The sequence below is a fragment of the Limanda limanda genome, chromosome 21 (assembly GCF_963576545.1).
Source record: "Limanda limanda chromosome 21, fLimLim1.1, whole genome shotgun sequence".
Lineage (NCBI taxonomy): Eukaryota > Metazoa > Chordata > Actinopteri > Pleuronectiformes > Pleuronectidae > Limanda > Limanda limanda.
Genome location: NC_083656.1, coordinates 10,323,610 through 10,351,288, shown reverse-complemented (window position 1 = coordinate 10,351,288; position 27,679 = coordinate 10,323,610). Strand labels below are relative to the sequence as shown.

Here is a 27,679-nt window from a genome sequence, read left to right as displayed (position 1 = left end):
GCAGGCTGCAGCGGATCATCCGTTCTGCTGAGAAGGTGATCGGCTGCAATCTGCCATCTCTACAGGACCTGTTTGCCTCTAGGACCCTGAGGCGTGCAGGCAAGATTGTAGCTGATCCTTCCCACCCGGGTCACAAACTCTTTGAGGTTCTTCCCTCGGGCAGGAGGCTGCGGGCCATCAGGACCAAAACCTCCCGCCACAAGACCAGCTTCTTCCAGACTGCAGTTGGCCTTATCAACAAGGCCCGGGACCCCCACCTGACTCGGACTTTTATTCCACCCCCACACCGGATGTGTTAAATTAACACATTATATCATATCATATTATATTATACTGCATTACATTGCATATTGCAATCTGACACTGTTTACTGATTTGCATTCAGCATTTCACTTTTTACTTCACTTTTTATATCTTTTATATATTTTCATTCAGAAATGTTTATGTCAAAATAAATGTTACTTTGTATAAATATTGGTAAAAAGTGAGTAAATAAGAAGTAAACAGTGAGTAAATACATACTGGTTTCCTATTATTTATTGCTCCTATGTATGTTGTATTTATGTGTTTTTATTATTAGATATGCTCCAATTATCTAACTCTAATTTTCCATTTCCCCGAGTCATTTTGCAAGGAACTCCCCTCGCAATTATAATTTCAATATTTTTCCTTCTAGTCATTTAAAAATGTGATTAATTTAATAAAAATAATTTAATTGTTACTGTATTGAATCGTAATTTAGCATTTCACTTTTTACTTCACTTTTTATCTTTTATATATTTTTATTCAGAAATGTTTGTCAAAATAAATGTTACTTTGTATAAATATTGGTAAAAAGTGAGTAAATAAGAAGTAAACAGTGAGTAAATATATACTGGTTTCCTATTATTTATTGCTCTCCTATGTATGTTGTATTTATTGCGTTTTTATGTCTCTATGTTCATTGTATGCACCAACAACCAGAGCAAATTCCTTGTATGTGTAAACGTACTTGGCAATAAAATACTTCTGATTCTGATTCTGATCAGTACTTTGCTTCAGGTGCAGAACGGTGTGTGTGTGTGTGTGTGTACACACACAAGTACACTTTGCAACAAGTTTAAACTTTGTCGAACTTCCATTCATGTCTAGTTGAATAAGTGACCACATTACATTGATACTGATTACTTTGCAAATGAGAGCGAGGCTCAATTTCTTCCCTGTATTGCGTCAAATAACACACACACACACGCAATTTAGGGACATTTCAACTATGACGCTTCACACTGTGGCAGAAGTAGCATTTTATTTCTTGTCAAAAATCTTCAGGGGCAGATTCAACCTTCAAGGGTACAAATGATCATGTCCCCATATTGCTAGAGAAAACATCTTTCCCACAGGATGCAAACAGAGTGAACGTTCCATATAAATAACAAGTAAAAAGTTCAAGGAATTCCTGCTGGAGCACATGAAACCTCCTCGTAGTGTGTTTGCTCTACATCACTTGCACTTGTACGTGAGATGTTTGCGGTGGTAGTGGATCCACGCAGGAGCAGCGATGAGCCCGGTCAGGAAGCCGATGGTGGCGCCCAGGCTGCAGGAAACGGGCCAAACCTACAGGAAGCAGAGGGTGAAGTGAGGTTGATAGTTCACAGCCATTAATGGTGATAAAACACTGAATCTTTGCTCTAATAGATGGGGAGGAGCTTGAGCATCTCGCCAACCGGCACACGTCTCCGCTCGGGTAATGTTCGGTTAGTTTAAACAGGGGCATCTGGAGGAGAACTACTGCTCTGTTGTCATTTAGACTTATGCTCCAATTATCTAACTCTAATTTTCCATTTCCCAGAGTCATTTTGCATGGAACTCCCCTCGCAATTATAATTTCAATATTTTTCCTTCTAGTCATTTAAAAATGTGGTTAATTTAATAAAAAAGATTTAATTGTACTGTATTGAATCGTAATTACATCCTTATAGAGTTCATATTTGATACAGTTCAATGATGAATGGAAACAAGCTGTGGTGGAGCTGTACTGCACTGTGGCCAGAGGCGGATACAACATAAAACTATTTATTACTGTGAAAGGCAGCGCACAACTTACTAAAGCTTGTTTTTTTTAAAGTTTATAGGGTGATTCTCGAGTGACAGATTTCATTTGAATCAGTTCAGAGGCCTGAGGACATATAAGACGGATTGTCCCATAAAAAGACATGTTTCAATACCTTAGTCCTGACAACCAGTTTAAAGAGAGTTGAAATTAAAGTAGAGATGCCTGTCCTGCACTCTTAAACACAGTTTCTGTTTGCCCTGAGGAATTTATTATAATGTTTTTTTGATCTGTTTCTGTGTTCTGACCTAAGCCTCAGAGCATTTGGGGAGGCCAATTAAATTAATTCTGTGTATTAAGAGGCGGCATATTGCTTCAGTCTAGTTAAAATAATGAAATCAACAACAGAACAATATACACCCTTGATAAACTCAAAGCAAAAAACAACATAATTCTGTTTGTATCATCAACGTAATGGTTTGCAAACTTCCTGAGTTCTTTTATTTATGTATTTAATGTTTTAATATATCAGTGCTGACACCAGTATATTTGTCATGTTTTTGTCTGTTGATTCCTGAAGCTCCTTGACGCTCTGCAGCATGAAGTAACTTGTTTCACTCTTTGCTAACATTTCATTTAAACAAATTCTCCTTTTTCCTAAAAATACTTAGCAGTAGAATATTAAATGGTCTTGCATGATGCCTAACACAAGGACAAAGATCCCACTGTGTCCCTTTTGTTTATGAGAGACATGAGCTGACCTGCCACTGCCGGTCCCAGTCCAGAGGGATCGGGAACGCTCCCACCCAGGCTCCTACCAGCGTGCAGACGACTGTAATCTGCAGACAGGTGTCCCACACTGACATCGCACTGGAGATGGAGACAGAGCGAAGCGAGGTCAGTTACATTCGATTCAGTTACACAAGATAAACACATGAAACACATGACAGAGGGAACAGGGAGAAGAGCTTACCCGTGCCGACTGAACACACGTATCCAGGCCTGCACATTGGGCCCGAGGACACAGAGACACCTTAACGTGGTTAGAGAGGTCAGCAGCACAGCCAGGGAGAACGTCTCCAAGGCGGATCTGGAGAACATGAATTAGAGTTTCAGATCACCAATCGAATCCCTGTCTAAACCCTCAGAATTATAACTGTCAATATACCAAACAATAGACAACAGCAATGTTTAGATCATAATGATTAGAATGTATAAAACACAATATACAGCTGTAGTTTGGAGGGCGAGCGGCACCATCGACTCACTCAATCAGTGGAGCTCCGTAGAGAACCACCACCGTGTGGAAGAAGAGGCACGAGAGGAAGAAGTAGACACAAGAACGAAACAGCCTGGACAGCTGCAGGGAGAAGGGGGCGAAGGAAGTTCAACAAAACAAAAGTTAGTCAGATGAAAGATTAATTTCCTACGGATTAACAGTCTCAGTTGGATGAATGTGTTTCGTTCATATTTACAGCCATGGATTTCTACACAAACACACACAATAAGAAGGTAAAGACATTTGACGTAAGCTGTGATTCAAATGATGAACATTGATCAAGTTTATGTAAAGCATTTTTTTTTTAGATTAGATTCAACTTTATTGTCATTGCACAGTACAAGTACTTATACAACGAAATGCAGTTTAGCGTCTAACCAGAAGTACAATAAAAGGCAGTAAAAGTGCAGAGTATGTGCATATTTAAAGTGGAATATGTATATAAATAAGATATGTACATTAAGAAATATATATGGAATAGTACAGTATTAAGAGGTATTGTATGATATAAGATCGATGAATACACTATGAGCAAGATAAATATATAAATATATAAAAATATGAATACACTTTAGGTGGGATAATACAGTAGTAACAAAAATAACAGTCTAGTGCAAATGTTCAAATGTTCAGTGGCTGGAGGAGGGTGTGTGGCATCTGCACTGTAGTCAGATATTTAAGTGACTTACTTCAGATTTCTAAATTAAACTGAAATCTGAAGGAAATAAAATGTTATTTATATTTGCAAGCATCACAAAAGGATGAAAGGAACCTGCTTTAATGGAGCACTGAACTGTCACTACAACACATCTGCTTTATCACTGTGTGTCAGTGATGATCCCTGCGACCACCTCCACACACCCAGCAGCCAGCCAGTCACCTTGTATCCCAGCGTGTGCCTCTTGGTGGGCGGCGAGATCCCCAGCAGCCAGAAGACGGCGACGTTGACCGCGGTCACCGCAGCGGACACCGAGTAGATCCAGAGCAGGTGGGTCCCGTACACCGAGAAGCCGGAAACCAGCACCGCGGGCAGCACGGTGGCCATGAACACCGCGGCGGCGATGATGGCGTGAGCGGACGCCATGGATCTGATTTCATGGTCCCACATGTCGGCGACCTTACCAGTCAGCGGTCAAACTCCTGCAAGTAGCTACATGCAATGTTTTTAAATTGTTCGTTTAGCAGCAGACGTGAGGCGGAAGTTGTGTCCATGGATTAAAGGACGTAACTTCCGTAAACACGGAGCTACCGTGACTTCCGCTCAGACTTCACAATAAGAGTCTACTGTTGGGTTCAAATACTATATGTTAATAGTGGAAAGTCTGTAACCGATTCGTTGAGGCCATGATGGTGGTTTGTCATGAATGTCATGCTTTTTATGATGATGAAGTGTATTATTAATTAACTTTAAAAAAAATAATAGTATTGACCTCTCCTAAATATGACACACGTGTTTTGTTGTTTTGTGTCTGTGTAGAAGTATTTCATATTTTCAAGTCTCTATTTGAAACATGGCATGTATCAATTTGATTTATTGAATAAATAAAACAGTCTAAGGATCAGACATGTACAAGAATATAATCACCATCAGGGAACTTGTATTTTGAAAAAATAAAAAACTAGTCTGCAGGAAACAGGAAGTAGTATTTCAATTTGTTTCTTTTATTACAGGGAGCCTTCGTGACGGACGTCAAAGCCACCCAATGAAATTAGACATCGTCATAGCAGTTACCAAGACTATGACGAAAGACGGAAAGCAGACCGGAAGTTTACATCTAGCCAGCCAACAAGCTAACAGTTAGCTAACACTTCTCTTCAGTTCACAGACCGTCGAGAAAACCTCCCTTATAACGAACAAAGGGATACGATGGTTTGTGATAAATGTACGTATGAAAACATAGACATACTTTCTACCTAAGAGTTTAATCTATTTGTTATTTTACGAAGACTGGGGGTAGTTCGGAAGCTAACGTCGTGTGACTTCACCTCCTCATAAACACCAACTTTATTCCTGTAATACGTTTGTTATTGTTGCTCATCTGTTTGTGTGGCTCATCTGTTATTGTTGCTCATCTGTTATTGTTGCTCATCTGTTTGTGTTGCTCATCTGTTAGCTGTGTGTTCCCTGTCGTTCCAGGCGAGAAGAAGCTCGGTAAGGTCATCACTCCTGACACCTGGAAGGATGGAGCTCGGAACACAACAGGTGATCTTACATCCTTCTTCGACGTGAAATGACCTGAGAATAACTCTGACAAATGTGGTGCTAGCGAAGCTATAACATCGCTGAATTGTTGAGTAGAAGCAGACTGTTACATAAAGGGGAAAAAACCCTAAAAGTACAAACACATTCCAACTCAACTGCAGTACTCGAGTAAATGTGCTCAGTTACATGTCACTGGTTTTGGGAGCTATTGTGCATAAACCTGGGTTGATTTCTCAATTAAAGCTACATTGGGATTAGGATTGATGATTTGATAGTTACTATAACTATAACAATGGTGGAGAGACAAAGCCAACATTGTTCAAGCTTCGGAAAAATATAATTTAGACTGTAGATGACAGAAAACCACATATTCAAGGTGCTTTCGCTTTGCATAAGAAATAAATGTGTCCTTACGTTTTTTTCAACTACCTTTTCCAAAAAGATTGTGTCGGATATTTGTTGTTCATATTAACTAAGATATTCAAATTGGACAACAGCTCACCTTGTGCTACATCTTTCTGAACTGACAAGGACTTTATATGCACATTCAATATTAAAAAAAACCCTGATCAACCACCTTCAGAACCTTTACACGATAACTCACCCAAGCTTGGCTCTCTCTTTTAAATTTTACACTTTGTTTCCCACTACTCCATATTTCTCTTTTTCTTTTAAATGTGAGCCACTGTGATCTAATATGACTTAATTGATCATGTTTAATGGTGTTCTTTCTGCTTCCTTCACTCAGAGGGCGGTGGGCGTAAGCTGAATGAAAACAAGATGCTGACTTCTAAAAAGGCCAGGTGAGGCTTGATGAAGACCGACTTTAGTCACACAAATGTAGGATGAGAACTGCGCTGCTAACAGGCTGAAAAACATCTCTATTAATGGATCTGTGATTTATCTCCCTCAACAGGTTTGATCCTTACAGCAAGACCGGCTTCGCTACCTGCAGGATCTGCAAGAGCTCCGTTCATCAGTCTGGATCACACTACTGCCAGGGCTGTGCATACAAGAAAGGTATAAAGTTTGTGTTGCACTCATGTATTGTCGCTTTGAGAGGTTTATTTTTGATATGGTTGTAGAGGCCAGTGTAATGAGGCAAATGGAGAGGAAACTTTTCTATTAAGTTTGAGATTTTTAATTTTTGGCAGGAAATTAAATTGTCTTACTGAGACTAGTGGAGCAGAGACACTTAAGAATCTGAGGCAATGAGAGCATAGAGAGTTGGTTCATTTAATAATAATGTCTTCTTAATTACCCTCTTTATGCAGTTATGCAGAAAGTTTGTTTTGTTATTCATTTAATTTATATTATTGATTTGAGTTTTCAATTTGAACTCATTGAACTCAATCCTGTTTGTTTGACCGAATTTGCTGTTCCTTTATGTCTGTTAGATATGTAAACATGTTAGTGTTCTCACAGCTTGTGTCCACTGCCCCCAAGTGACCAAAACAGATACTGCAGGTTTAACATAGTGCTAAAAATGCCTTATTTCAAGCAAGTTTGAAGATTATAATGGGTTTTTATGCATGCGCGTAAAGAAAACCATAGAAAACAGTGGCTCTCTGTAAAGAAGAGCATCTCTTAATCGTTTTTCATTTATAAAACAATCTTTATTTGCTCTTTTGTCTACAGGAATCTGCGCAATGTGCGGAAAGAGAGTTTTGGACACAAAGAACTACAAACAGACGTCAGTGTGACAGCGTGTCGAGAAGAGAACTGTTCTGAAAGTGCAGAACGGATGTAATGATGAGATGGAGGTGTTTTTCATCTTGACACATTTTCTTTTTTTGTCCATAAATCCTTGTTGTACATCTTTGTTGTTATTCTCCCCACCTCAGTGAAAGAGTAACATTTGGAGTTGGTTTTATCTCCTTATTGTAGAATATTATATCAAGCTACTGGAACTAATTCAGTGGCCATACACAGGGTAGCCCTGTCCTCTCCATTCACACCACCAGTTATCATCTGTTTATTGAGCCACGGCTTCTTGTTTGTAATTTTTTGTATTTTAAATTAAATACTTTGACCTTTTCTTTTTAACAATAATTGATTTCTTATGTAATTTGTTCTGTGTTGCATTTTTTTTGAGTGAATTAAAGCATTCAGTATGAGGACCTCATCTGTCAGGGATATTTTGTACCTTTGCCTGAAGCAATCAAGGGTTTAATTTTAGCCTCTTACGCACAACATACCCATATTTGTCCTGTACGCCTGTAATAATTGGTTTATTCAAACATAATCACATTTAGAAACTGCATGCTGCACTGTCAGGTGTGACCCCCCTCCTCCTCTCCACATGCTCTCAGAGGTTACAGGTCACAGGCTGTCTGATGACAAGCCCCATGTTTGACATTTAAAGGCCCTGCTCGCCCCAAGGGCTTTAACCACTTGCTTTAATTTTATAGTTATATTGATTCATCCTGTTGTTCCACAAACGGCACCAGGCTTCAGCTGGTTTAGTAAATGTACAGTAGGTAATGTTTGGTTGTCATAAATGCAATGCATTTAACAAAACAAGCTGCTGTGATCTAATATAAAAAAATTGAAAGGTGTAGCTGGTTGTTTACGGTAATTCTGGACTTTAGATTTCCTGATATATAACTGCAATTATGCTGCTATGCCCCAGGGAAGAACCCATTAAATCTTGATGTAGATCTGGATCAGGTTTTTTTAATGTGTTCGTTGATTTCTCAGATAGTTATGCATGGTTCTTAATAAAAAAGATCTAGTGAATTTGAATGCGGTTCCATTAGTAGAATGTTGGGCCTTTATTGTTTATTAGTTGGCAGGATTCAGCAAAAACTGCAGCACAGCTTTGCGTACAATTCTGTGGAGGGGTGGGACATGACCCAAGGAAGATTCCATTAGATTGAATTTGGATAAATAACTTTCTTTAATTTTGTGAGATTGTTTGGACATTTTCACTGATTTCCCAGGGAACAATTCATGGATCTTTTGTTTTAAAATAATCAAACAAGTTCAGTCGACTTATATCTATGAGTGTTTGGGAGTTAGTGTTGTTTGATTTAATTTCAGGGGACTGTTGGGCCTTGGGGGAGGTACGTGCTCTACTGAGTGCTGTTTGTGTTTGCGATTGTTTATGCTAACATGCCAAAGAAGGTGATGAGCATGATTTAACGTTAGCTTGTTGGCATTTAGCTCAAAGCACTGCTGTGCCAATGTACAGCCCCAAATTATCATGTAACTATCGTCTGAATCTTGAAGTTTGAAATCTGTAGAAATTAGTACATAGAATGAAACAGACACTTTTTGTGTAATGTCAAACCATTAGGCTTCATTTATAAAACAAGCACAACACACTGAAACTTTGACCTGGGCTCTTCAAAAGAAAGTTGACAACTTCCATGATGTTTCTATCATTTTATTTAGGCAAAGAATCCCTGCTACAGTCGTCAGCAATAACAGCAAAATGTACTCAGTGCATTATTCAATCACTCGTTGGATTACAGATGTCTAAAAAATTGTCATAAATTACAAATACTTCATAACTTTGTGCAGAATGGACACAGATTGTTAAATATGTTTATATTTGGATGATTTTAAATACAATAACAAAGTATGGGAATGTATCTCTTTGCAAAAGCACCGAAGAATTTCCCATCAGGAAATCAAACTATGAAGTATTGTCACATTACAACATTGCACTCATGAGTTATAAAAACAATTGCCATGTAAGACTGTGAAATATCTAGCAAAGGCACCAAGACTGCGGAACTACATTTACTGTTCACAGTGATTTTCAAATTGTGGATTTCAGCGGCTGGAATTGAAATCTTTTCCCGCTTTAGTGTGGAGTGGTCGAGATCCAGAGTTGGCCCGAATCCTGCATCGAAAAGGCAGCATTACATTTCCTGCTTTGGGTTTTGATGATTTTACCCAAATAGATTAAGATGCGGATCCGGTGTCGCTCAAGAGTTTTTTTTTCGTGTGCTGCTGTGTACGGGGGGGCGTGAGAGTCAGTGGTGGGTGACATCCGTTAGGTCTGCTGCGAAAGAGTCAAGAACTCCTCCCGGGTTTTGGGGTCGTCGAGGTAAACTCCCAGCATGGTGCTCGTCACTGTGCGGCTGTTCATCTTCTGGACGCCTCGCATCACCATGCACATGTGCCTGGAAAAAACGCACACATACACACATGGCTCGGCTTAGTGGTAAGGGGTACGAGGTATGGGTCAGGGAAGAACCCATTAAATGTTGGTGCTGATCCAGACCAGGCAGCAGATCCAGGAATTGTTTTTACATTGTCTTTAACATTGCGGGATTGCTTTTTAATATTTCTAATATTTTCCCAGAAAATAATGAATGGATCTTAATGAAAAAAAATCAGGCATATTTATGATTTATATGAGTGTGTAGAATTTGGTCCAGATTGATTGAATTTAAGTGAACTGTTGGGCCTCGGTGAAAGTATGCGTCAACTTTCCACATTTTGCCTGTGAGGGTTAGGGCGGCGTGTGTGTGTGTGTGTGTGTGTGTGTGTGTGTGTGTGTGTGTGTGTGTGTGTGTGTGTGTGTCTGTGTGTGTGTGTGTCTGTGTGTGTGTGTGTCTGTGTGTGTGTGTGTCTGTGTGTGTCTGTGTGTGTGTGTGTGTGTGTGTGTGTGTGTGTGTGTGTGTGTGTGTGTGTGTGTGTGTGTGTGTGTGTGTGTGTGTGAGATTGCTTACGATGCTTCAATGACCACAGCTACGCCTTTTGGCTGCAGAGCCTCAGATATTCCCATGGCTATCTGCTTGGTCAGACGCTCTTGAACTGAAAGAAACAAAATGAAAGGACTCGTGTTCACATGAAGATACCAGACTGACTATGTTCTGTAGTCACCTGCTGAGACAATGGACATATAGCACCATCTCTGCCATTGCTTACCCTGAAGCCTGCGACTGAAAATCTCCACAATCCTGCAGAAAGCAAAACGAAGATTGATTGCAGATTAGGTGTAATAAATTTAATTTCAATCATTTGTTAAGCTGTTGATTAACTCTGGCATCAGTCCCTGACCCCTAGCTTCAACTCTGACCATCCTGCTGTATAATCCTTCATCTATGAAAGATTCATCATTGTCTGAATCTGTCGAGGGAGATTCAACAGTTTATCCAAAAACAAAGAGGGACTCTGTTACTGTTATTCTGGCTTTGTGTGTTCACACAGATTTTAGGGAAGACAGTGATGGAGACAGGCTGTGATAATAACGGGTGATTCCCACAGGTCCGCAGGGATTTTCTCATGGCTCGAGAGAGCTGAGTTTGGACTTGTGTCTGTGAGTGTGCTCGGTGAGGGGACTAGATTACGCCCAGTGGGCTTAGACCCTAAGCCTCCAGGTCAATGCACTGAGATAACAGAAGAACGCAGCCAAATGGCACTAACACCAGAATCAAATGTGTGTGTGTACGTTAGTGTGCGTGTGTGTGTGTGTGTTGCGTTACCTTGCCAGCTTGCTCAGTCCCACCACTTTTTTGTTGGGGATATACCCGATGTGAACCTGGAGGGAAATACAGCAAAAGTTACACAGACAGACACCCGCTGTACAAACTTGCAAAGACACACACTACACAGACTTACACACAGACACACACTACACAGACTTACACACACTACAAAGATGTACAGATAGTACACAGACTTACAAAACCACTGCACACTGCACAGATACACAGACCAACACACACTGCATAAATGTGCACATTGACACACACTGCACATACTTACAGACACACACTGCACAGATGCACACACTTACCTTTCCAAAGAAGGGCACCAGGTGATGCTCGCACAGTGAAAACACGTCTATGTCCTTCACTATCACCATCTCATCGTGGTCTTCATCAAATATGGCGTTATTCAAGATGTCTGGGGAAACAAACACAAATATTTACGGTTGGAAATTAACAAAAAAAATGTTTAGAGATCTAAAATGAAAGTTTTGAATAAAGAATGTGCTATAAAGTTTGTTAAATCAATGAAAAGGTCCCTTTTCCTGATAACTGATGAGATTTGTCTATAATATTTGCTTGCACTGGTCTACAACATCTTTATGAACTCAAGTAGGGCTTTAGCTTATAATCACTTCCCATATTCTAAAGAAACATCTTCAAACCAAACGTCCCAAATCTCACAGATACTCAGTTTACAACCTCATAGTCACCAAATATCGACATTTTCAATATTTTAAATGGTTGCTGATTGGTTGCTCATCATTAGCGGTAGACCAACTAATGAATTAATCAACTAATTGTTTCGGCTCTAAACTCAGCAGGAGATTGAAGAATCTAATTATAAACAGTAGCTCTGACAAACATGCTGCTTACCCAATAAACATTTACACCTCAGTCAAATTTGGCCTGATTCTCCCATGTAGATGTTCATTTACAGTAAACTACACATTATGCAAGTCAATGCGAGTCAATGCAGCATCATTACTTTGAAAGTTGACTCAATTCCTCTTTATAACAATACAAACCCTAACTCACCCATCCATTTCAGTTCAACCAGATTGAATAGTTTTTTATATTCTATTTTACGCAGTACCATACATTTCATTCGTACAATATAATAAGCATGTTTATCCTCTTTATTTATTTTACTTATTTTATTCAACTCTTTTGAATCTCTTTTGTTTTGCTCTTGTTTAAAACTGCTGTTGACTTGAATTCTCTAGCTTTTCTCTCGCTGTGCTGTAACTCTAGCCGCGGTGCAACAGTTGGTTTTTATCCAGTCTTGCTATAAGTGATGACTTCACATCTAAATGAAAACCTCCGGAGTAGATGGGAGGGTCTGCTCTCACCGTCGATGGTCTCATGGTAGCCCTTGGTGAGGAACTGCATGGCCTTGGCGGCGCGCAGCGGCGTGCGCAGCAGCCCCTGCCGGTCCGTGTCCTCGCCGAGCTCCCGCAGGATGCTGGTGTAGGCGGCCTCCAGCGCCGGTAACCGGGACTTGTCCTCGGACTCCTTGCGGGACGTCTCGTGTTTGCAGAGCACCATGGAGGACTTCATGCGCTCCATGACGTCGATCACGTTCCCGTTGCAGTGGCCGTTCATGATGGGAGCGCTTGGCTGAGAAGTGGAGGATGGAGGGATGAGATGAGAGCAGGTTCCCTTGGGGTCGAGTGATCCTGTCCCCGGTGGTCTCCGCCTTATAAAGCCTCGAACCGGCGGCGACGTGCGCATGCGTTTCCCATTTGCCAGCGTGCCACCTACGTCAAGAGCCCGGGTTTCGTCAGCGGAGTTAAATGTCAACCCGGAGCACCTCCACCCGAACCAGGCGCAGCGTGCAACCGATTCTCCGCGCGTCCCTCTCATCTCTCATCTCTCATCCATTCGTTCTGACTCCTCCACTGGAAACCATCAGACAAACCGCTTTCTCACCATCCCACCATCAGCAGACTCCGCGTGGAGCAAGAGCTGTGTCCGTGCAGTCAGGCCCATTACACCCATGATCTGTTGATTCCCTGAACTATGTGCAGTGGTGACTGAATTATCATGACGTGACACATGCAATGTAAAACAATATATTAACGTCACACCATCATCCTCTAACCCCGGGACGCACCGGAGGTAGAAGCGCCGCGAAAAGCGGTCCGCCTCATGCCCATGTTCGCACCGCAGCAATGCCAACCACCTATTCATTGCACAATATCTAAAACATGTAAATTTAAAAACAAAAATAAACCATAACCATTTCAAATTAAATATATAAAAAAAATTAAATTAAATTAAATAATTTTTTTTTATTAAATTCAATTTAAAAAAAAATGCGCACACATCCTGCGCAGAAGCCCATTGCCCACATCCTGCGCAGAAGCCCACTGCGCACACCCTGCGCAGAAGCCCATTGCGCAGGAATAGAACACAGGTTTTTTAAAAGAACATTTTTTATTCATTTAATTTAATTTAATTTTTCTTTTTTTATATTAAATTAATTTAAATATACATAATGTAATATATTTTGCAATTAATAGGTGAGTGAAATCCTGCCAATTTTAAGAGTTCAGTATATTGCCAGCACGAAGATAAGAAAGATTGGGGATCAAACCCGCAACACCCGTGTAGAAGAACAACCATTCTACCCACTAGGCCAAACCGCCTGCTGATATCGTAAGGAACGAAGCACTATTAGAAGATGGACAAATTATCGTGTGTGTCCGTGTCATTCTAAAAAATATTTTCTACTTTACTACCTTACATAGAAGTTACTTTTATATTTTTGGATTTTAGATACTGGAGGATTTAACATGCTTTAAAAACCAATTGTTAGAGAATAACCCAGTAGTTGCCAAACTTGTTTTATGACGCCTTACAAGAATCACAGTCTGCTGCTGCTTGTTTCCATGTGATGTCCTGAGGCTGCCCCCTGCTGGCTGCTGGGTTCCTCTGCTGCTCTTGCTTGTTTTGTGCAGCTTGTGATTAACTAAAGCTGTCCATAAAAGAAAATCTTTATTATCCTTCAAGGGCAATTTGATGTACAACCAGCAACCAGTGCACGACAAAAATAAACCAATATATACAATGTAAATAGAACACAATATAAATACCCTATAGACTAAGTAGCAGGGGAAAATGAGCTTTTAACAAATTAATTGATAAGTCGACCAACAGAAAATTACCCGTCAACTATTTAGATATTCTAGAAACGTTTCATTCTATTTTTAATTTCCTGTTGTGTTTCTAATTATTAATATTGTTGGTGACATTTCCTTGATGAATGTGTGGAGGTTTTATTACCTCTGCTAAGGAGGACAGGGTTTGTAGTGTGAAGCTAATGAGGTGTTAAATAAAGATGTGATCGAAAACGTCAGACCAAGTGAATCCACTTTATTTCAGCATGAACAGAAAAAAAAGAAGGGAGTTTCCTTTCACCGTTAGCAGCAGGGCATACTACTGGATTTCCCTTTCATACCATGAAGGTTACTCTATCTCTTCAGTTACTGATAAAGCTCAGTTCAATTAGACACACAAAGGGATATAAGAACTGGGGTTAATGAAAATGCAAGAGAATTCAAAACCAACACAAATTAGTCCTCCCCACGTAACACTAAGTTTTACTCAACCTGCGTCCCTGAAATTCAAGTACGTGTCCCTTCTGTATTTCCAAAAACACTTTGAGCATTTTTCCATGGCTGTGACCAAACAGCTGCACTCCAGCTGTTGTCCTGAATGAGCTTTGCTAATGAAAGAATACTGCATAGTCACAAGCAGTATGAACAAAGTGTTATTGAGCAAAGTGTTGTAGTACTTTGAAAAAAATCCAGAAATGAACTGATTTGATTGTACACATGTTGGACTTCACCCTGAAAAATCTCCAAATCTATACAGTAAATAGGTTTAATATTCAGTATGTTGATAGTCAGAGAGGTCCTGAACACAGGCATATCAGTCTCTCTCTGAACTTATTGAGTAAAGGGTTTTCATAGTACTTTGAAAAAAATCCAGAAATTAACTGATTTGATTTTACACATGTTGGACTTCACCCTGAAAAATCTCCAAATATATACAGTAAATATGTTTGATATTCAGTATGTGGGTAGTCAGAGAGGTCATGAACACAGGCACATCAGTCTCTCTCTGAACTTATTGAGCAAAGTGTTTTTACAGTACTTTGAAGTATCCTCAAATGATCTATTCCACAGTGAAAATGTAGGACTTTACTTTGAAAAATTTCCAAATCTATACAGTAAATAATGTTTGATATTCAGTATGTAGGTAGTCAGAGAGGTCCTGAACACAGGCATATCAGTCTCTCTCTGAATTTATTTAGCAAAGTGTTTTTACAGTACTTTGAAGTATCCTGAAATGATCTATTCCACAGTGAAAATGTTGGAAAGTATTGCCCATATTTGAGGCCTGTCATTTAATTTCCCTCTCTTTCTCTCTCTCTCTCTCTCTCTCTCTCTCTCTCTCTCTCTCTCTCTCTCTCTCTCTCTCTCTTTCCCACACTCACACTGAAAGACACTCTTGACAATGGAGAAAGAAAGTATGATCTTGTATAACAACAGGACGTGTTTAATTCTGATGGAGCGTATCTGATGACATTTCTCATGCAGCTCATCCACGGCTGCATGTGTTTTCAGACCCGGAGAGAAGGGATCATGTGTCGTATATTCTTACATGCAGGCGGGTCATTGTTTTTATGCTCAAAAGAACAGAGCATACAAATGCTCCAAGCTGACCTGAGGGTCGTGATGTCAAACACACAGGTTGCTGAAACCGCCACATGCGAGGTGGTCTTTCGGGTCCTGTGAGCCAAGGAGGAACTGAAGGTGGATATAAACTCCTTCTCTGTTAAGTGATGGTTTCAAGACAAGATAGATAGATGCATGGACTCATGGATAGATAGATAGATAGATAAATAGATAGATAGATAGATAGATAGATAGATAGATAGATAGATAGATAGATAGATAGATAGATAGATAGATAGATAGATAGATAGATAGATAGATAGATAGATAGATAGATAGATAGATAGATAGATAGATAGATAGATAGATAGATAGATAGATAGATAGATATAGATGGATGGATGGATGGATTTATGAATGGAGAGAGGGATATATGGATGGAGAGAGAGAGATAGAAAGTACTTCAGTCACATGTCTAGTTTTCGTGTTTGTGTCTTGTTTGAAAGAAATGAAGAAAGAAATGTGTCACTCCACTACAGCTTGGTTGGGTCTCGTTTCCATGGAAACGCGCTACGGTGACGATGGCATGACGCAACTTCCTGCCTGTCCCCGGCGTTGGCGGGAGATTCCAGCATGGCGGTGCAGCCGAAGCACAACTTGTCCATGGACAGCGCGTCCGAACATGGCTTCCTCAGCTTCATCTTCTCCATGCCGGAGAAACCGGACACCACGTTCAGGATATTCGACCGCAACGACTACTACACCGTGCACGGGAAAGACGCCCTATTCGCGGCGAGGGAGGTTTTCAAGACTAACGGGGTCATCAAGCATCTGGGATCAGGTACGTCTTAGCTTCAGGAGCTAGCGTGCAGCTAGCTGGAGTCTGCAAACAGAACGTGTTTTGATGCTTAAAGTCGAGCTAAGCTAGCTGCTAATGCATCCACTGCACCAGCTGCAGCCCCGAGCTTTGCAGGAAACGTCATTCAGCACATATTAGTAATTATAATAACAATACTTTGTATAATAATGTAGCTGTCCATAAGGATCTTGGTTTGAGTTTGGTTTAAGCATTTGAAAAATAGTCAATTATTTTATTGTGTAAAGACCTTCTACCCTTTACCTGCAGCTTTATGTTTATTTAGTCATTTCTATTATGACTGTTATTGTTAATTCTCTCTCTTTTAGTGGACTAGTATGTTCATGGCCTGAGGCGAGTACATCACACTTTAAATCCTTTAACTCTGCTGCCTGTGCACCCTATATTTGAAATGTTCTGAAGAGAGAAATGCATAATAATACTGTTGTGCACCGGCTGCACCTTAAATAAATCATGACGCTCTGAAGTTTGCCTCTCCGTCTCAGTGAGTGTGTTGGTCGACAGGGAGCCGTAAGCTGGAGAGCGTTGTCCTGAGCAAGCTGAACTTCGAGGCCTTCGTGAAAGACCTGCTGCTGGTGCGGCAGTACCGAGTGGAGGTGTACAGGAACCACAGCAAGAGCAGCAAGGAGCACGACTGGAGGATCGAGTACAAGGTATTGGTTGTGATGCTCGTGGCTGTTAGATAAACAGAAGCAATCGCTGTTCTCCCAACCATCGGACTCTCTTCCTGTCCTCCATCTTGTCCTTTGCCTCCACACTCAGGCCTCCCCGGGAAACCTGACTCAGTTCGAGGAGATTCTGTTCGGTGGTGGAACCGGAGCGGTGGGCTGTGCCGGAGTCGTAGCCGTGCGAGTCGCCACAGGAGCCGATGGACAGCGCGCGGTCGGCGTCGGCTATGTGGACGCCGCGCAGAGGACCATGGGAGTGTGCGAGTTTGCAGACAACGAGATCTTCTCCAACCTGGAGTCCATGCTCGTCCAGCTCGGCCCCAAAGAGTGTCTCTTAGCCCAGGGGGACGGCAACGCCGACGGCAGCAAACTACGACAGGTATCGTGAAGTCATTCGAACTCAGCAAAGCTTTATATATTCCTGGAGGGCAGTGAAGGCATCATCTCTCGAATACGTTGGAGGAGAAGGAAAAATCCACGCATAAAGCACTTTTAACATTGCTATACAAGATAATTCGCTTAGCCTCAGTGGTTTGAGTTGGAGGAAGCTGTCACAGCAGGCGTGTGTACACAGCAAATACATGTTCAAACATGAACACACACACACACACACACACACACACACACACACACACACACACACACACACACACACACACACACACACACACGACTGTTGTAACAAACTGTGGTGGTCCAAAAACAATAACTATTGTATTATTATTATTATTATTCCATGCACATTATTCTTATTTGTCTTAAAACATGTCTAGAGCAGGTTATTAAAACTTAATAAACCATCACAGTGGGTCTCAAGTCTTTGTCATAATTGTATGTAGTGTTTTTTATGTTTCTGTATGTTCTGTTCTGTATTTTCTGATTGTGACTTCTTTGTTACAGCCCTCAGTTATTGTAATGACGAATTAAGTAAACGTATTTACTGTGTGTGTGTGTGTAGGTGGTGGAGCGTGGCGGCGTGCTGGTCTCTGACAGGAAGAGGGCCGAGTTCAGTAGTAAGGACATGGTGCAGGATCTCAACAGGCTGCTGCGAGCCAAGAGAGGAGAGCCGACCGCCAGCAGCACGCTGCCCGAGCTGGAGAAGCAGGTGAGCAAATCAAACAGCCTCCTGACGCACGCAGTAACAACATAGAGGCAGTATTTCCTCAGATTGTGAAGGCTTGAGGCAAATTTTTGATTTAGGATACTTGGCTAATTATAAGAAAAACTAAACATGTGACTAGAGTCTCTGTGTGATTTCATTCTCAGGTGGCGATGTCCTGCCTGGCTGCAGTCGTGCGTTTCCTGGAACTGCTCTCCGACGAGTCCAACTTCAACTCCTTCAGTCTGACCACTCTGGACCTGGGTCAGTACATGAGACTGGACAATGCTGCAGTGACCGCGCTCAACCTCTTCCAGGTCAGTGCCAGGAACCAGGACAAAATGCCACAGAGGTAGTTAGTTTGGGTTTTATAAACACAGCCTGGAGAATCCTGATCCCTCAGTACAAAGAAGGAAGGAAAGAAAGAAAGTTTAAGAAGTCTGTCTTGTGAGAGATGTGTGAACCGAGTAGCTTGTGATCACACAGCTTAACGGTCGATTACACGTACAAACCTTCGACTCCGGTTCTCGTCCAATCTGTCCGCTTCCTTTTGTCGAGGCAAATTACAGCGTGGATTTGAACTATTGTGAACTCTGACCTGTGATACTCGCTTCACATTCTCCTACATGTGACCAGGCCATCAAGCTGCGCTCCCACTACTGGAATGTCCAGCAGATTTAACTCCTGATTCGTGCCCTTGGGAATCGGAGGTGAAATCTGGTCTGGGACCTTTGAGGGGTAACGGTTCACACTGAAGATAATCCTTCATTTAATATCACTTTAAAAAAATCATTAATACAATAGAGCAAGTGATGTGAAGTGGTGTGTCTTTGCCCCTGGAGGGAGAATCTGTGCGTCATAGTGTGCATGTGTTTGAGATTAGAAAGTAGAATTTCTGGGAAGTTTCATTTCCATTTTTAGCCCAATTTTAAAATTGGTCAGGATTTCAAAAGCAAATCCCTTGTTTGGTTGGTTCTCACTTTTGTTTTTGCCTCTGTGATATAAAAACAAAACCCTTGATGTGGACCAGTGATATAACTCGACATGTAACTGATCTGTGTTACCCAGGCTTCACCTGACGACACCAGCAGAAGTCATTCCCTGGCCGGTCTGTTGAACAAGTGCCGCACACCGCAGGGCCAGCGTCTCGTCAACCAGTGGATCAAACAGCCTCTGATGGACCGAACCAAAATAGAGGAGAGGTAATGACACGTCCACAGCCAATCAGGGCCTGTTTTAAAGAGGGCGCTGGATAAAATAAAGCAGATTGAAATCAAACTCTTTCAACTTAATAAATTAAGCTTCAGTTTTTGGATCACAGGAAAAGAAGTCATCACTGTGATCAGCCACAAACCCTGAAGAACTTAGGGCCAGAAAAAAGCTTGTTGGGGGACGTTCCTTGTGTTCTTCTTTTAAAATAACAGTGTGAAATGTTAGGACTCGTGTTTGTGTCACTATTGCTTGTTATTGATAAATCTGCAGATTATTTTCTCGATGAATCGTTGATTTGTCTGGTCAGAAAACAAAGTCCTCAAATGTCTCTTTTTGGAAACGCCAACTATTATTTGATTATCACAACAAGTGAATTATGATTAATGGACTTTTTAGCTGTAGCTTATTAAGCTTGATTGGATCATTGATTGAGATCATTGGACAAATTTGGAGGATCCTCTTTGACATTTCACTCTATGTGTTTTTGTGTGTGATTATGTGTGTGTGTGTGTGTACACGCAGGTTGGACTTGGTGGAGAGTTTCGTGTGTGACTCTGAGCTCAGGCACACCTGCCAGGAGGACTTGCTGCGGCGCTTTCCCGATCTCCACCGCCTGGCCAAGAAGTTCCACCGTCACACTGCTACGCTGCAGGACTGTTACCGCGTCTACCAGGCTGTGACCCAGATTACCCCCCTCGCCGCGGCCATCGAGAGATCCTCAGGTACATCACGTAAACCTGAAGCCACCGAGTCAGTGAAAACACATTCTGCTGAAAACTTCATAACCTGACACAAGGACATTTTGCACAACTTTGCTTCATTCACTTATGATTTTCCTGGTCACAGCATGACCCCTGTTTGTTTGCATCATACTATTTTGTCTAAATTGGTTTTATAAAAGCAGATGAAGGCATGGTGCCATTCATCCAGGGTTTCCAGAGAGTCTTAAAAAGTCTCAAAAAAGTTTTAAATAATTAAGTCATCTGAATTTAAGGCCTCAAAAGTCTTAAATATGTCCTCCCTACTAGTGTTGTCACGATACCAAAATTATGACTTCGATACTATACCTGCCAAAATATCACGATACTCGATACTTTCGATACGATACCACCAATACGATACAATACCACAAATACGATACGATACCACAAATACGATACTGGTATATTTATTTATCATAGTAATAAATAAAACATCTGTAAGGTTCCCTTTTTTACCAGCTTGTTCCTGCCCAGCTTTTTGAACACTTAACAAATGGTATTCATATTAGTATTAGCCTACAGCAAGATATAAATGAAAACTACATAGTGACATCATAGCATTGATTATATACGGCTATGCAGGCCTATTGTCCGTATCTGACTATATGACTACATAGTTATTTCCACAAGAGTTACATAATTTTACAGATGTGTGTTTGAGGTGAAAAAAAAGTAAAAACATGCCACCTGAGCGAGTGAGTGGGGGCGGGGCCTGTGTGTGTGTGTGCGCGCTGTCTTGGCGCGGGACAGCGCGCGCGCACACGCCCGCTCCTGGTTTTTCATGCTGGCCTGATACGATGATTTGACAAATGAACGTGACGTTCCCGTTGAACATATGAACACTGCACAGGGAGGGGCCGAGGAGCCGCGGGATGAGACACCGGAGAAACAACGACTTGTTTTACTGCTCCGCCGTGAAAGAGATGCGGACGTTACAGTCCCGCGTCACACACCCCCCCCCCCCCCCCCCCCCCTCACGGTCCCGCCTGTATGTCTCCCCCCGTTGCGCCACACAGTTTGAGAGAGAATCACTTCCAACAAGCCGAGGACGGTCGGCTCGGCCATGTCTCCCCTCCTCGCTGTGAGTGAGGACTGCCTGTTGCATGTAAATGGTAAATGGATTTGTATTTATATAGCGCTTTTCTAGTCTGATGATGACCACTCAAAGCGCTTTACAGTACAGTTTCACATTCACCCACTCATACACACATTCACACAGTGCATCTATTCGCAGCACTTAGTTATTCTATGGGGGGCCATTCAGGGTTCAGCATCTTGCCCAAGGACACTTCGGCATGCAGATGGTTCAGACTGGGGATCGAACCGCCGACCTTCCGGTTGGAGGACGACCACTCTACCCCTCAGCCACAGCCGCCCATGTGTGAGAGCTGGGTAGCCCCGCCCCTCGCAGTCAATGCATGCAGGCGGCGGGACAGGGAGCGGAGCAGAGAGTGCGCTCTGACTGCTGCTATTTTAATAAAGTACCGGTACTAAAAATATGCTAAACCGTATCGTTTTTTACGTAAGGGTACCGCGGTACCTTTCTAGTACCGGTACACCGTGCAACACTACTCCCTACTAGGTCTTTAATATATTTACGTGGGTTTTAAGTATGTTAATGTTCATTTAACCCTACATCTGTTGTGCTTTAAAAATACATTTGGAGTATTTTAAGAGTTTGGGGGCCGTGCAAAGACCAACTTTCTCTGCCCGTAGGTTGAGAGACAACTTGTTTCAAGGGGTTTTCACTTCTTGTCTACTTCATCTTCAATTATGGGAAAGTAAATCTTAAATGTAATTGATTCTGGTTTCAGAGAGACTTATAATTAACTTGCAGTAACCCTGTCATCATACCAGGTCGTTTGAAGAACTTAACACAACTCTGATTTGTTATGATCAGTGAAAACCTTTAGAATAATGATCCATCATTTTGTCAAAGATTTGCTTAAAGAGTCAGAGGTGCAGATGCATTTTCTCTTCAGTCTGTCTGCTCACATTGGAGCTGGAGCCCGGATGCCATTAGCTCTCATTGCATAATGACTGGAAACGCATTTCCTCTGCGAAGCTCAGTTGAAGCTGCAGATGCTATCATACCTGATTACATCATATCTTTACTCCAGGCCGACGTTCCGACTCTAAACAATATATCATCATTAATTTCTGACGTGTGTGTGTGTTGCAGGCAGCCACCAGGTTCTGCTGGAGGCCGTGTTCGTCTCCCCTCTCAGAGACCTGCACTCCGACTTCATCAAATATCAGGAGATGATCGAAACCACACTGGACATGAACCAGGTCCGATCTTTCACGCTCTCACACTCGAGGAGAAACGGAAGGCTGATGCTCTGTGCTTTGTGTCTGCGTGTCATCGATTGTACATATTGTTTACACGGCTCCTCTCTCAAACGTTGTGTGCACCGTGCAGATCGACCACCACGAATTTCTGGTGAAGGCGTCGTTCGATCCGGTGCTGAGTGAGCTGAGAGAAAAGATGGACACGCTTGATAAGAGCATGCAGGCAGTGCTGAACAGCGCGGCCAGAGAACTAGGTAATTACACACACACACACACACACACACAGTTTATCCATTAATCAAACAGAAATGTTTTTGTTCCTCGCAACAAAGTTGGACACTGTATTTTCAGGGTGCGGCTTCACGCGCACATCTGCTGATAAGGTTTCCTTTTTTTATTTTATGTGGTGTGATTACAAATGCCAGAGCAAGTCGATTTCGCCGTGCTCATGTGATTAACAAATCTTTCTCTTTGTGATGAATTCTTCGGATCCCTCTGAAAGATAAAAAATCTGACTGAATGAACGTCTGGTATGTTGCGTAAAAAATAAGTTTCTCAAAAATCAAAGCTAGAACCTTAGACATTAACATTTCCTGTGCATTCCTCATGGAGTCAAAGGTTGGCGTCATAGGTCATAAAATCCCACCTCCATGTTGGTGGATGGGATAATTTAATTTTTTAACAGTACACATCAACTAAATAAATAAACAGAGAGTTTGTCATTTTAGGTAGTTATTATCACGTGAAAGTGTTCATTCTTTCTGATTCATTTTTATTTTTGTTTTAATTTGTTGTTTGATCTCCTACAATCAGCTTGAGCATGATACCATGGCTTCATCCCCTGATTGCTACTGTGTGAACTCTAGCTCGTTTGCATCCGGGATGTTTTGGCGGCGTCCATCTTAATAGACAGTCTTTGATCGAGCCAGCTCAAGTTAGAGTTTTAGTTAATGAGTGATCTTTTCACACAGGAAGTCAGTTGAGGTTCACTATCGAGGGTAGACTCAGAGGTGGAGGGAAAATGTGTCTCCTCTGGAGCTGGAGAATGTTGTTAAGGAGGGAAACCCAGATCACAAGCAGGGAACTGATGGCTATTTGGCAAATATACTGTTTTCATATGTGGATGTGGTTTGACTTTCAGTTTGAGCTCATAACAGTAACCTTGTGTTTCAGGTCTAGACGCCGGTAAGACGGTGAAACTGGAGTCGAATGCGATGCTGGGCTTTTACATGAGAGTCACCTGCAAGGTGGAGAAGAATCTGAGGAACAACAAGAAGTTCACCACACTGGACGTCCAGAAGAACGGAGTGCGTTTCACCAACAGGTCCGTGTCACACACTCACACATGTTAGCCGCGGACAGAGGCGTTCATGCTGTCAGCTGAGGCTCTCACATGTCCACAGCAAACTGAGCTCTCTGAACGAGGAGTACACCAAGAGCAGGGAGGAGTACGAGGAGGCGCAGAACGCCATCGTCAAGGAGATCATCAGCATCGCCTCAGGTGAGGGCGCTCGTCACATGCTGCTCACGCCATCTCGTCAGCACGACATCGATTTGAAAAATGTAAAAAAAAATGACCTTGTCTGCACGACATCGATTTGAAAAATGTAAAAAAAAATGACCTTGTCTGAGCTTCGTGGACATTATGAATTACACAGAGTCTGTCTTTATGTGAACCTTTCAGTAATTGATTTCATTCACAATCCTCTACAAATGCCAGAAAACAGCACAGTGCTAATGACCAGCCGGTGGTCAGACGTTATTCTTTACTCGCGTATCGACTGACATGCTGCAGTTTCCTCTCTAACCATCCCTGGAATGCTTTCATACACCAGGCTACGTGGACCCCCTGCAGACGCTGAGTGACGTGATAGCGCAGCTGGACGCAGTGGCGAGCTTCGCCGTGGCGTCCGTCTCCGCCCCTGTGCCGTACGTGCGGCCACGCCTCCTGGCGGACGGCTGCAGGCGCATGGAGCTGCTGCAGGCCAGGCACCCCTGCATGGAGACAGACCCGGACACGGCCTTCATACCCAACGATATCACCTTCGTCCACGGAGAGAAGAACTTTTATATCATAACAGGTAAAGAAGAGCCAGTGGAAGTCCCGTCTCCCATCATATGGTACAGTGGCAGTTATTAGCAGGAGCTTTAATCACCATCAATTTGAGAATTAACTCAGAAACTTAACCTCAATATGTCTTGGTATTCAAGGAGGTATTTCTCAGTGCATCCTCTCAGTATGATCTCAGACTTTATATGTAAATGGACCTAGATACCCAGTCAAGAAAGTGACATGCCTGAAACGTGTATTCTCTCGACTGACCAGCAGGGCGCGAGTCCACTGGTTGCCAAAAGTCCCTTTCTATTGAAGTCTATGAGGATTTGACCTGATGTTTGATGATAAAGCATGATTGACAGCCAGCAGCATCCAATGGGTGCAGGTTGCCAGTGTAGGTGGACATGCAGTGTCCTCGAGGTCTCCCTCAGGCTCCACCCCCTGCTCCTTCAACTACTCACCTATGGTTTCAAATAACCAAGATGGTGCTGGACAAAATACTAAACTTAATGTTTTAAAATGGCTCGTACACATTGTTTCGATAGGTTTTAACATGTTCATCACCCTGCCTTTTTACTTCAGATATGAAAGGAAAACTGGGCCTGGACCTAATTTCATGGGTTCATGTTGGAAACACTTCTCTGACCCTCCTCTCTTCCTGTCTGCAGGACCGAACATGGGAGGCAAGTCGACGTTTATCCGGCAGGTGGGTGTGATCGCTCTCATGGCTCAGATCGGCTGCTTCGTGCCGTGCGAGAAGGCGGAGCTGAGCGTGGTCGACAGCGTCCTGGCCAGGGTGGGAGCTGGGGACTGCCAGGTGAAGGGCGTGTCCACCTTCATGTCCGAGATGTTGGAAATCGCCGCCATCCTCCGGTACGAACACGCACACACTCATTGATAGCTTCAGCACAAGTGGCTCTCGCCTGGTCTCACATGTCGGCTCTCTGTTCCCTCCAGCTCGGCCACGGAGAACTCTCTGATCATAATCGACGAGCTCGGCAGAGGCACGTCCACGTACGACGGCTTCGGGCTCGCCTGGGCCATCAGCGAACACATTGCCTCCAAACTCGGCGGCTTCTGCCTGTTTGCCACGCACTTCCACGAGCTGACGGCGCTCGCAGCACATGAGGCCACCGTTCACAACCTGCACGTCACGGCCCTGACCTCCCATGACACGCTCACCATGCTGTACAGAGTCAAACCAGGTCAGACAACATGTGGTGTCACACATGCATTTGTGGTTTTTATTCCTCATGGGACTCTTCAGCTTTTTCTAACCATGACCGATGGAAAGTAAAATAAGGGAACAAATCATTTCAGCTCCATAACTTGATTTAAGCCATTTTCACACATGGAATTTGCGTCGTCTGCCTGTTTAAGTGATGCTTTTAGTTATTTTCACAGAGCTGATTTTGAATGAATCTTTTACACATTTATTTCGGAATGCGCATTCATACAACAAGTCACAATGCTCTCAAAGTATTTGCCACTTGTTGCCAGATAAATTTCTCAACAGTAACGAGTTATATCTCTTCAGAAAACTAGATTTTTTTCCAAAATGCAAGACTTCAGGGTTTTTGATTATTTCCAATTCGTTCCAACACTGTAAGCATGAAGGAAGGTTAATGACAGCCGGCTGCTCTCACTGTGGTTACACACTGATTTATTTTTATTTAATCTTTCTGTGATTGAACTCATGACTTTTATACAAAATTGACTGGTGCTTATTCAAGCATGAGAACATCATCTTAAAATGTCATCCTCATCTAATGAGTTATATATCATTCCTTTGGGAAAATGTCTTGTGTAGATTGATAGACGTGGATTTTGTTTGACCTTTACTCCAAAAATGTAAGTATTTGTTAGTGAGAAAAAAATAAAGTTTTCTCGGTTGGTGATTAATTGATCAGAAAAATGAGAGTTTCAGAACTTGACGCGACCGTACCTGTGTGTCCAGGTGTGTGCGACCAGAGTTTTGGTATCCACGTCGCAGAGATGGCCTCTTTCCCGCCATCTGTGGTTGCCATGGCGAAGGAGAAGGCCGAGGAGCTGGAGGAGTTCCAGGAACCTGCGGGGGGGGCGTCGACACAGGAGGAAGGGCCCGAGGCGAAGAGACGACTGACAGAGAAACAAGTACTGAGTTTGACTCTTTCTAACTGGAAACTGAAATCTTTCTATCAAGGACCTGTAAACCTGTATAAACATGTACAAATGGACTATGAGATAAGTTTAAGCAGGTTCATTAATATAATTGTCAACTAAATGCTATGTTGTTTATGTCAACAAGACTGTTAACAAAGATGTACGAGACATCTCTATTACCTCCTGTTGTACAAAACTAAAGCCAAAATATCGTGGATATGAACGCTGCCGTGTTGCTTCCATTTTTCTAGCATCAAATAACTAATGAAGCCAAACTTAAGAATGAACATGAACAAACATCCGAACCTGGGTGTATTGAATTTGCTTTGTAGTGCAGGTCAGACCATGGATCACACATTTGTCTAATTATCTCTGAAACCATTTGAATGTAAATCTACTCGTGGCCTTCTTTTGTAAAACTGATGCCCTTCCTCTATTCGCCAGGCGGGGGAAAGCCTGATCCTGACCTTCCTGGAGAAGGCGAAGTCACTTCCTGCCACCATGAGCGAGGCGGAGGTGAAGGCGGAGCTGAAGAGAATGAAGCAGGAGCTGGCAGCTAAGAACAACACGTACATCAAAGACATCCTTTCCCGATGCGTCAAAACCGTTTGAGGATCAACAAAGATTAATTTCATGTACAAACACATCGGCACACTGACACTGTATAGTTTTTCAATAAAGAAATATTCCTGAATTTGCCATGAGTTTGTTTTTCTGAGCCAGTTGCTGTGTAATGGGCGATTTTCAAGGACATCTGATCAACAGCCACTAAGTCATGTTTCGTGGAAACGACAGTTGTACTTGGAATTGTTTTCCTTTAAATGTGCGTCAGACAAACATGTTATTTATCTTCTGTGGAAATGTAAGTAATTGCCAACACTCAGTGTTGGCAACAACAAACTGAAACTAACTCGGTTTGATGCCGAGCT

The 27,679-nt window shown here is 42.3% G+C and overlaps 4 protein-coding genes across 4 annotated transcripts; 2 read left to right on the top strand and 2 right to left on the bottom strand.

Annotated features, from left to right (window-relative positions):
* Positions 1 to 1,270: 1,270 nt before the first annotated feature.
* Positions 1,271 to 4,526, bottom strand: pigf (phosphatidylinositol glycan anchor biosynthesis, class F). The gene is made up of 5 exons (XM_061094567.1): positions 4,189 to 4,526; positions 3,298 to 3,389; positions 3,003 to 3,119; positions 2,791 to 2,899; positions 1,271 to 1,593 (listed from the first exon to the last, which is right to left on the bottom strand). Exons 1-5 carry the CDS (start codon positions 4,414 to 4,416, stop codon positions 1,480 to 1,482), a joined length of 660 nt encoding a protein of 219 aa, XP_060950550.1. The 5' UTR covers positions 4,417 to 4,526; the 3' UTR covers positions 1,271 to 1,479.
* A 520-nt stretch (positions 4,527 to 5,046) lies between these two features.
* cript (cysteine-rich PDZ-binding protein) lies at positions 5,047 to 7,631 on the top strand. Its single transcript, XM_061094566.1, has 5 exons — positions 5,047 to 5,191; positions 5,446 to 5,511; positions 6,260 to 6,314; positions 6,428 to 6,531; positions 7,150 to 7,631. The coding sequence occupies exons 1-5, from the start codon at positions 5,176 to 5,178 to the stop codon at positions 7,212 to 7,214; spliced, it is 306 nt and encodes a 101-aa protein (XP_060950549.1). The 5' UTR covers positions 5,047 to 5,175; the 3' UTR covers positions 7,215 to 7,631.
* Positions 7,632 to 9,514: 1,883 nt separating this feature from the next.
* gch2 (GTP cyclohydrolase 2) lies at positions 9,515 to 12,563 on the bottom strand. Its single transcript, XM_061095340.1, has 6 exons — positions 12,311 to 12,563; positions 11,267 to 11,376; positions 10,953 to 11,008; positions 10,396 to 10,427; positions 10,197 to 10,281; positions 9,515 to 9,644 (listed from the first exon to the last, which is right to left on the bottom strand). Exons 1-6 carry the CDS (start codon positions 12,561 to 12,563, stop codon positions 9,515 to 9,517), a joined length of 666 nt encoding a protein of 221 aa, XP_060951323.1.
* Positions 12,564 to 16,276: 3,713 nt separating this feature from the next.
* Positions 16,277 to 27,409, top strand: msh2 (mutS homolog 2 (E. coli)). The gene is made up of 16 exons (XM_061094915.1): positions 16,277 to 16,484; positions 17,025 to 17,173; positions 17,283 to 17,567; positions 18,147 to 18,293; positions 18,455 to 18,604; positions 19,356 to 19,489; positions 20,022 to 20,221; positions 22,443 to 22,552; positions 22,683 to 22,806; positions 23,726 to 23,876; positions 23,956 to 24,053; positions 24,388 to 24,633; positions 25,277 to 25,481; positions 25,566 to 25,813; positions 26,566 to 26,741; positions 27,195 to 27,409. Exons 1-16 carry the CDS (start codon positions 16,277 to 16,279, stop codon positions 27,360 to 27,362), a joined length of 2,799 nt encoding a protein of 932 aa, XP_060950898.1. The 3' UTR covers positions 27,363 to 27,409.
* Positions 27,410 to 27,679: the final 270 nt, after the last annotated feature.

Excerpts from the sequence above, each read along its gene's own strand:
- cript (XM_061094566.1), top strand. Across the intron at positions 5,512-6,259 it reads TGGAGCTCGGAACACAACAG|AGGGCGGTGGGCGTAAGCTG; the intron begins GTGATCTTACAT and ends TCCTTCACTCAG. Across the intron at positions 6,315-6,427 it reads CTGACTTCTAAAAAGGCCAG|GTTTGATCCTTACAGCAAGA; the intron begins GTGAGGCTTGAT and ends CTCCCTCAACAG.
- msh2 (XM_061094915.1), top strand. The coding sequence starts at position 16,277 with ATGGCGGTGCAGCCGAAGCACAACTTGTCCATGGACAGCGCGTCCGAA. Across the intron at positions 16,485-17,024 it reads CATCAAGCATCTGGGATCAG|GGAGCCGTAAGCTGGAGAGC; the intron begins GTACGTCTTAGC and ends GTTGGTCGACAG. Across the intron at positions 23,877-23,955 it reads GGAGTGCGTTTCACCAACAG|CAAACTGAGCTCTCTGAACG; the intron begins GTCCGTGTCACA and ends ACATGTCCACAG.
- gch2 (XM_061095340.1), bottom strand. The coding sequence starts at position 12,563 with ATGAACGGCCACTGCAACGGGAACGTGATCGACGTCATGGAGCGCATG. Across the intron at positions 11,009-11,266 it reads TGGTGCCCTTCTTTGGAAAG|GTTCACATCGGGTATATCCC; the intron begins GTAAGTGTGTGC and ends ATTTCCCTCCAG. Across the intron at positions 10,428-10,952 it reads GGACTGAGCAAGCTGGCAAG|GATTGTGGAGATTTTCAGTC; the intron begins GTAACGCAACAC and ends TGCTTTCTGCAG.
- pigf (XM_061094567.1), bottom strand. The coding sequence starts at position 4,416 with ATGTGGGACCATGAAATCAGATCCATGGCGTCCGCTCACGCCATCATC. Across the intron at positions 3,390-4,188 it reads GGCACACGCTGGGATACAAG|CTGTCCAGGCTGTTTCGTTC; the intron begins GTGACTGGCTGG and ends TTCTCCCTGCAG. Across the intron at positions 2,900-3,002 it reads CGTGTGTTCAGTCGGCACGG|TGCGATGTCAGTGTGGGACA; the intron begins GTAAGCTCTTCT and ends CTCCATCTCCAG.